Here is a 9,209-nt window from a genome sequence, read left to right as displayed (position 1 = left end):
GGTGGGACAGCGTTCTCAAAGCGACCAGCATGAGTTTGACCAAACTGCAGGAGGCAGTGGAAGACAGGAGGGCCTGGCGTGCTCTGGTCCAGGGGGTCACCAAGAGGCGGACATGACTAAACGACTAAACAATAGTAATTAGTTAATTGGGAATCACTGATTTAGATGCTTCAGGTCACATTTGCTTGTTTACTATTGTTTAGCAGAATGTGACATGGACATTAATCATGTCAGGAACTCTGCCTGTGTGTTTTTATAAAGCCCTGTGACAAAAGCTCCCCTCCCCCCCCACGTTTGGCTTCTGAAGGGGGCTCCTTTCCTCTTAGCTGGCTGCTACTTCTTTGCTGCAAACGGTGGAATGGGCTAGAAAGTTTGGGAGGTGGGAGTCAAGTCTGCGGCACCCCTTCTCAGCTGGAAAACCCCATGGCAGATCTTGGCCCCAGCTACAGAATTGTAGAGTTGGAAGGGGTCCCCCAAGAGTCATCTAGTCCAGCCCCCCGGACTAAAAAGGAAGTGGGCAGCTGGTATCGCCCGGAGCTCTTTCAAACACACAGAAAGGTCACAACCAAACCCTTTGGGGTCGCTTGATCTTCCGTAGGTCCTAAGGAGCTGGTGGGAGGTGGAGCACAGCTGCAGGGCCGTCTGGAGGACCTTGGAGGCTCCCTGCCCCTGGAAGAGAAGGCTGGATTTGTTCAAGGACAAGAGGTGTCCTTGGTTTGGCGTCTTGGCGCTGCTCCGCAGTCTGGGTTTCCTTTAGGGTGCCTCGAGGCATGTGCAGAGTTTCTTCCAGGTGTCTTCAGAGTTTCTTTTAGTTGCAGTTTAGAGCTTTTAAGGGATTTCGGGACACAGTTGGTGCTTCTTTCCATAACTCCTCACTTTGCTTTGCGTTCCAATTCATTCTTGGTTTGGGGGCACCATTTTTTATTATTAAACTTAAAATTTGTTTTTTCTTTGTGAACTGAATTAGATGTCTATTCCTGCTTCTTCGGTTTCTTCTGAGGTATCTTCTTCTTTAGAGCAACTTCCTCTTCTGGCTTGGGGACACTTTGCTTCTTCTCTGTGCGGATCATCTCAAGGTGGCGAGGAGAACTCACGTCCGGGTTCATGCGACCAGGAGCCCTGCAGGTGGGGAGCTTTGTTAACCTGAATGTGCTCACTTCCAGGAGAGTCCTCCACTCCCAGACCCGTGAGTTCAGCGCTGCTCTTTGAAGCCTGTGCAGGAGGAACTCTGCACTCTTTTGGGGCCGACGCCCCACTGCTGGGCCCGGCACACCGGCCCACGCCCCCATTGCAACCAGGGAAGGGACCCCACTGCTTTGGGAGGCTCGCATCCTTCAAGGCAGCCTCACGTCTTTGCACCCCCTTGACTTGGGTTCCCCGGACCGGGTCCAGAGCTCTCCTTTGCAGCCACAGCTGCCGCCGGAGGGGAGGCGGAGGGGGCCGCTATTTTTAAACTGGAAATATTGAGTTCATACAATTTATTCACAGCTTGACTGTAAAACAAGATCCTTCCTATGGGTCTACAAAGTGATCATTTTATAGCTTTATCTTTTAAGGAAAAAAGGAGGAGGGGGGACATTTCGGGGTCCGTTTCCAAAGCCTCTTCCCGCCCCTTCCTCTCCGCGCTCGTCTGAACGCCTCGCATCCGGAGCGACTGCGGAGCGGCTCCTCTGCGCCGCAGCCAATCAGCGCGGGCGGGGGCGGGGCCTCCGGCTTGTTTGTTCCATCCCGCCCCGCCCCCTTCCTTCCCGCAACGATGAGTCGTCCCGGCGCCGCCCCCTTGTATGCAGATGAGGCGGCCTGGCGCGCCCCGCCATTGGCCGGCGCCGGCGCCTCCCCCCCCGCCCCCGCAGGGCGAATGTCTCCTTCCCTCCCGGCGGCAGCGGCGGCGGCAGGAGTCCAGTCCGGAGCGCGGAGGGGAAGCATGCCGGCGCCTGATTGGCTGCGCGCCGCGTTCCAGACCCCGCTGATTGGCCCCTGAAGAGCCGGGTATGTAAATCGGGGGTCTCGGGGGTCCCTCGCGGGGTCGCCGCGCCGGAGGATCCCGGCTGGATCCCGGGACTGCGCCGCCCGCCCGGGGACTCAGCCCGGCCGCCTGGCCCTGAGTCACTCTCCGCTCCCGCGACCGGGAGGAAGCTGCGCGCGCCCCCGCCCGGACGGAGACCCGCGGGGGCTTCCCCAAATGCGGGGGCCGGGCGAGACTTGCCCGGTCCCGCCCCAGAGAGTTGGGGGGGGCGGTTACTTGGGAGGAGGGATCTCCTTAGCGGGGGGAAGGGGCTCCGGGTCTCGCCCTCCTCCGGGGCAGCTGGATCCCGGAGCGCAGCGTGCAGAGCGGCCGGATCCAGAAGGGAAGCCCGGCCGGGTGGGGGGGCCTGGGCGCCGCGACCCCCCCCACCCATCCCCCCGCCCCCACCGCAACTGCGGGGAAGGATCCGACCCTCCTCGCAAGCTGGAGATCCTGCCCGGCTCAGACCTTTCTTCTTAATGGGCGTCGTATGTGAGCTTTACTCCAGAGTAGCCCCGTTGACGTTAACGGACCTCACTTGGCCGTGTTCATTAAACGTCAGTGGGTCTCCTCTGAGTAGGCCTAGCCTCGGATCCACCCCATAAACTGACAAGGGGGCGCGGCGCTTCCTTGGATCAGAGCCTTGGATATTTTCACACCGAAACCAAAAATAGTGTTGCACTGCTGCTGTTTTGGGGGGGGGCGGGGGAGGCAAAATCAACAACCAGCTTCCAAATAGCCTCACAGCTGGGGCGGGTCTGTGTGTGTGTTTAATTATTTCATTTCCTAATTTATTCCCCGCTTTTCAGGCCTCTTGAAGCATCTCACACAGACTTTTTATTTTTAAAAATTATAGATTGGTACAGATACGTAAACAATAAATGACGTTTTCCAAAAACCAGCCCTGTAAAAAATGCAGTAATATGGACTACAGCTGGAATATCTTGCATGCAGGACTCTCCCCAGAGTCCTGGGATCCTGCAGATACTTTTCCTACCCATCAGCCCCTCTGTCATGCTGCTGGGCTGGTGGGGCTGATGGGAGTTGTAGTCCAGAGACCAGGAAGGCAGCTGGCTAGCAAAGGCTGATCTAGAGAAAGCTCCCAAAGTGGCCCCTGGGGGTGGGATTTACCAGGGGGGGGTGTGGAGTTAAGAGGCCAGAGGGTGGCGGGGGGGGGCACTGGAGGGGTAATGGACTCTGGCATCGCTGGACCCAGTTCACCAGTTTTGCTGAATCCGTTATACCCGCCTTTCTCAAGCTGTTTTTTGGCTACAACTCCCATCATCCCTGACCATGGATCCTGATAGCTAGGAATGATGGGAGTTGTAGTCCAGCAACAGCTGGGGACCCAAACTTGAGAAAGGCTGATGCTGAATACTTTCAGTTTCTGGATAGACGTGGAATTGATTGTTACTGCTTTGACTTCTACTGTGTTATTTATTATCTTCCTTGGTGCAAACCTCTCTTCTGGGTCATGCTTCTGACAGGGTGGGGGGCACTGGGGGCGGGTTATGAAACCAATGGGGCAGGACCCCTCTCCAAACAAAATGGGGAGCCACTGACCTAGAGTCTGGGCGCCTCTCTAGTGAGGCTCCTCCTGCTCCAGTTTTTGCCTGGTGCGTGTGGGGGGGGGGGAAGGCTTTGCACGGAAGGGGCAGGGCCTCCCTCTCCAGGTGGGGAGGGGCTGCTGCTGTCGCCACCCTGGGGTGACTGTGCCAGCTGCTGCCTTGGGCCTTGCGTGTTCCCCTGCAGAGTCCCCCTGACCCCCTCTTCTCTTCTCTTCCCTTCCCCAGAGAGATGCTGGCCAAGGGCACGAAGCGGAAGCGGATGGAGGGGGACGAGGGCGCCCCCTCCGCGGCCCCCACCAGCTCCCTCTTCAGCCTCTCGGTCTCCAAACTGCACCAGAGCCTCCAGCACGTTGAGCCCAACCTGCGCCACCTGGTGCTCGTGGCAAACACCCTGCGGCGCATCCAGGAGGAGATGCAGCCGGCCGCGGGGGCCCTCTTCCAGCCGCCGGACCCTCCTGCGGCCCCCGCTGGCAGCTCCGCCTGCAGGGAGAGCTCTGGGGCTGCCCTGCCCTGTGCCCCCCAGGACCCTGGCAGGAGGCTGCCTCCGCCCCCGCCTTCTCTCGCCCCCCATGCGGACGAGCTGCTCCTCTCCAGCATGGACCTCTCGGTCTTCTCCACCATCTTGGAGGACCTCAGCGGCCTGGAAGGGTTTGGGGATGCCGTGCACCCCTCCGCCCCCCAGCCCGAGGGGGCCCCGCTCTGCTCGGAGCCGGAACGGACTTTGCAGCCGTGCTCCTCCGCCCCGCTGGACACCCTGGGCCCCAGCACCTACCTCCTGGAGGACGGCCTGGAGGGCATCTTTGAAGACATTGACACCTCCATGTATGACTGTGAGCTGTGGTCGCCCACCAGTCTCCCCAGCTTCAAGGAGGCCTTTCCCAGCTCGGAGGACGAGCGGCCAGGCTTGGCGGACCTCGATTATCTCATGGACATGCTGGTGGAGGCTCAGGAGCTGTGACCTGGGCAGGGGGGGGGAAAGGGGGGGAGTGGACGTTCCTGTAGGAGCCGAGTTTCACCTTGGGGTGGAGGCACCTCTGGTGGGTGGGTCGCAAGTGGGCAACGGAGGGAAAGGGGGGAGTTGCAGTTAGCATCAGGTTGTATTCAGCTCAAGGGTGTTTCTCCAAGTAGACCGACTGTCGGTTAATTTCAGCAGGTCTCTGCTGACTGCATTGAAACAGCCAGAGCCTTGTGTGAAGATGCAAAACGGCCCCATTTACATCTTCCGAGAAGCTGTTTCCTCAACTTCCTGTATGAGATAATTCCCCAAAGGAAGGGGCTCTGCGGGCCCCTTGATGACATTCCTGGAAGTCAGAGTCCTACTTTCCGTGAGAATCTGGGCACCTCCCAGAGGCTCAAACAGATTACAGTGGTACCTCGGTTTAAGAACAGTCCTGTTTACGAACGATTCGGTTTACAGACTCCACAAAACTGGAAGTAGTGTCTCGGATTGCGAACTTTACCTTGGTCTAAGAACGGAATCTGAACGGTGGAAGGGCACTGGTGGCAGAAGGCCTCGTTAGGGAAAGTGCGCCTTGATTTAAGAATGGGTTTGGTTTAAGAACGGACTTTTGGAACAGATTAAGTTCAGAAACCGATGTCCCACTGTATCTGATAAGACAAGGTTCTGCAACAGCTTTTAACGGCAGGAATGTCTCTCCTGCTTCCCAGGGGCAGGGGGGGGTGGGATTTTCCATTTGTGGGGGGCTTCCCCCCAACCCCCCCCCCCATGGGCCAGATTCTGACTGAGGTGTTGACCAACCTGTTTGCAAAGAAGCAGCGCCTGAGTCTCGGTCGTCCTGAAGGGCCTGTTTGCTGAGCTGGCCCCGCCTTCTCCATTTCCTCCTCCACCCTCGGCTGACTCCTCTGGGTGGCAAGGGCAAGAAAGTGCTCCCTTGCGTATGTGCGCACACACAGATGTCTGGTGTCTTGAGAGCGGCCCTCAGCGGCAAACGGTTGTGAGTCTGGGAGGGTAATTTATTGTCTGAGTGCCGAGGACTTCAGCTTGGCAATCCCATGTACTGTTTATGTGTCATATCACTTTTTAAATGACCAAATTTATCTTTCTCTCTCTCTCTGTGTGTGTGTGCATTTCACTTGGGGGACCTGAAAAGGTAGAGCCATAGAAGGAAGGGACCCCTGAGGCTCATCCAGTCTGACCCCCTGCAATCCCCGACCAGTGGTCACCCAGCCTCTGCTTTAAAGACGCCTTTCAACGGAGACCTCCAGAAAGGTCTTCCTAATGTTCAGCTGGAATCTCCTTTATTGCAACTGGAAGCCGTTGGTTCCTGTCCCGCCCTCTGGGGCAGCAGAAAACAAGCTGGCTCCGTCTTCCATGGGGCAGCTGGAAGGGGTCCGAGGGTCATCTAGTCCAACCCCCTGCAGTGCAGGAATTGCAGCTTGCTGTCTCCTTCATGGCTCAGGGGCAGAGGTGCTCTATCTGAGCAGTGAAGATTCCTTCGTGGTCTGGCAAGAAAATTGGGAGGGTGTGTGTTCCTTGTTGGATATCCTTTGAGGAAGGGGGATGGAACAGCTGATTGGAAGTTTGCTCCAGAATCACTTGCTCCAGAATTGCTTGACTATCGTGTGATTCTCGTAAGTTCCCAGAAAGGGATCTTTCAGACTGGATCTATTGCCTAAAAGCCACTGGTTGAAGGGGAGGGGTGCAACCAGCAGACGGGAAACCACAGTGGCAGGTAGGTGGCATATTTCAAACCACATTGACACTGATTTACATTTAATAATGTCAGAAAATCCCTGCTGGGTCAGACCAAGCTCAGTGCCAACCCCCCCCCCCCAATATGTCTTTTGCACCATTGCCAGCCAGCTGCCGCCAGGAAGCCCCCACTCAACCAAGGCTACAAACACAGCATTTGCCCACAACGTCTGGCACTTGCAGGTATATCACCCCTGTACGTGGAGGCTCTGTTCAGTTGGCATGGGGGGTGAGGCAAAAGTTGGGTAAAGAGAACTTTAGCTCCTTCTCCCATCATACTAAATGTCTTTTTCCAAAAGAGCCCTGAGCGGTTTTGGGGAAGGGGCCCCTCAAAGGCTGGGCACACGCCTGGCCCATTTGTAGGCAACACACACAACACCGTTGATTTGCATCTGTGGGCACAACAGAAAGTGCCTTGCAAGCAGACAGACCACGTTGAGCACAGAAGTCCTGGTTCGTTCGACAGCCACCGCAGAGGGGGAAATGCGTGATTCAGCCCAGAAAAGCCCCCTCCTTGCGCTCTCTGCATCCAGGGAATCTCCTTATGGGGCCAAACGCAAGGCTGCGGGGCGCTCTTCACTTTGGCTTGGGCTGGTGTAATGCAGGCGGCTGGAATTCACAGTCAGCATTTTATGTTTTGTGTATCATTGTGTCTGTTGCATTTCTATCCCACTTTTTTCTCCAAGGGACTTAAGGGGGGACACGTGGCTTCCCCCCCCCTCATTTAACCCCCAGAACAGCCCTGGGAGGGAGGTTTGGCTGAGACACAGCGCCTGGCCCAAGGTCACCCAGTGAGATTCAGACCCTTGTCTCCCAGGTGCTGCTCCTCTGGCACTCTGACCATCACGCCACCCTCTTTCTTTAACCATTCCTATCCTGCATTCAAAATTGCACACACACACACACACACACCCCGTGGCTTTCATAAACCACCAGTCTCGCATCCTGTTCTCGGCGGCTCAATACTACTAAGAATCCAGATAGACTGTCTCTGGGCCTGGAGGTTCCATAAGAAAACATCTGAAGGCAGCCCTGTTTAGAGAAGTTTTTAATGTTTGAAGTTTTATTCTGTTAGGAACTGCCAAAGTAGCTGGGGAAACCCAGACAGATGGGTGGGGTATCAGGTCAGTGGTCCACCCAGTCCAGCGCCCTGTTTTCCCAGTGGCTGACCAGACTCCCATGATGGGAAACCTGCAATCAGGATTCGAACACTAGAGCAGCTCTCCTGACTCCAGCCCCTGGGGTTCAGAAGTGCTGCCTCTGACCAAGGAGGCAGCGCATGGCCATGTTGCCACTGAGAGTGCTCTCCTCCATGAGAGCTCCTCCTTCGATAGCTGGAAATAATACCACAGCAATTAAGAGCCATTATCATCAGCCATCAAAAGCCAGGGGATAAGGGAGTTTCTGAAGTCCTCCAATGGGTTTGGTGGGTTCCACCAGGGAGGGAATCCTGTGGGGTGCAAAGAATGGGAACGTCTCTTTCCGCCCCAGACTTTGCTTTCTAACCATGCACTTATCCTCTGCGCCTCTGGGGGGCTCTCCCAATATATGGGGCTTCAGCTGAAGGTGGTCTCACTTTCGCATCCCGCTGGCGCTGGGAGACGGAGACCAGGGAACGAGGAAGCCTCTTTGCCCTTCCAGAGTCAGGTCCCAATTCTGTGGCCTGAAAGAGGACGTGGTGGGGGGTGGAGGGGCCCATAGCTGCTGGGCTGAGCAAGGGGTTTTAGCACGGAGTCAGGTGAGCCCTGGCGTGTGGGGGGCGGGCGGGGAGTGTCCACTTCTCAAGGGGTAATAATACTAATAATTGATTATTTATACCCCAGCCACTCTGAGCGGCTTCCAACAGAATATGAAACACAATAATTTATCAAATTTTAAAAGCTTCCCTAAGCAGGGCTGCCTGTTTGTGAAGCTGAGACTTCGGCACTGAAGGGCAAGGAGCCGTACCTGGGCCAGGTGTTTTGAAGTCTGGGGCTGGGCAGGAAGCGGAGGGAGGAAATGATGTGTCGGCTCTGCTGGCCTGACTCATGTCCCTTGGCACCTGCCCCCCCCACCCCATGGGTCCTGCCCCATTGCCCTAGATTCCGCCTGCCTTAATCGCCCGCTGGTTTGGGGGCAGGCAGGCAGGCAGAGCGTGGGGATGGAGGCGGGACCTGGAATGAAGGAAAAGGAAGGCGCCTTCATACGCCTGGCAGAGCGGGATCAGCGGCTGCCCAACTTTTCAGACCCCCTTTCCAGTCCCCCCCCCCGCTGCTCCATCCCGCCCCCTCCTCGGGGCACCTGATAGATGAATGTGCTCTAGGAGGCGTTCTCCAAGTGAGTGGGAGTGGCTCTTGGGGGGTCTTGGGGGGCGGTGGGATTCCCTGGGGGGATGCTAAGAGGCAAGGGGGGGCAGAGGGGGAGCTGGAGGTGTACATTCATTCATCATTCATCATTTTATTTGTACGCCGCCTTTTCATAGTTAAAAGAATGCTCAAGGCGGCTTACAACCTGCCAAGATGTACATAATTACCAACATAACAAAAGTCATAAACAATAAATAAAACACACCAAAAAGTACACAACCAAATGGAAAACAAATTCCACATAAATTATAAAATCTAAAGCTAAGAATACAGCATTCATATCAATCACAATTTAAAATGACATACATAAAAAATAAAAGCAATTTGAAAACAAAAACGGAGCCCTCTCTGCCCAGCCTCTCATACTTTGCAAAGATGGCATCACCAGATCAAGACTATTCGTTTGGTGGAATTAATTAAAGTGAATAGGTTTAACTGGATTTTGAATAAATCAGTTTGTTTCGAGTACTATTCCGATGGTCTTCTTTCGTGGGTCGTGCAAACGCTTTCCTAGGGCAGTGCTATGGCCCTGTTAAAAGCTCAGCGCCTCTTCCAGCAGCAAGAGGGGCCCCTGTTTC

At 55.7% G+C, this 9,209-nt stretch overlaps 1 protein-coding gene across 1 annotated transcript; it reads left to right on the top strand.

The window, feature by feature from the left end:
- The first annotated feature begins 1,849 nt into the window (after nucleotides 1-1,849).
- SERTAD1 (SERTA domain containing 1) lies at nucleotides 1,850-5,631 on the top strand. The gene is made up of 2 exons (XM_082233369.1): nucleotides 1,850-1,989; nucleotides 3,799-5,631. The coding sequence occupies exon 2, from the start codon at nucleotides 3,803-3,805 to the stop codon at nucleotides 4,529-4,531; it is 729 nt and encodes a 242-aa protein (XP_082089495.1). The 5' UTR covers nucleotides 1,850-1,989; nucleotides 3,799-3,802; the 3' UTR covers nucleotides 4,532-5,631.
- Nucleotides 5,632-9,209: the final 3,578 nt, after the last annotated feature.

This window comes from Podarcis vaucheri (assembly GCF_965113315.1).
Source record: "Podarcis vaucheri genome assembly, chromosome: 7".
In the NCBI taxonomy this organism is placed as follows: Eukaryota; Metazoa; Chordata; class Lepidosauria; order Squamata; family Lacertidae; genus Podarcis; species Podarcis vaucheri.
The sequence above is the reverse complement of the archived record's forward strand: the minus strand, read 5'-3'. Positions and strand labels throughout refer to the sequence as shown.

What these genes read in the sequence shown, in the direction of transcription:
- SERTAD1 (XM_082233369.1), top strand. Translation starts at nt 3,803, where the DNA reads ATGCTGGCCAAGGGCACGAAGCGGAAGCGGATGGAGGGGGACGAGGGC.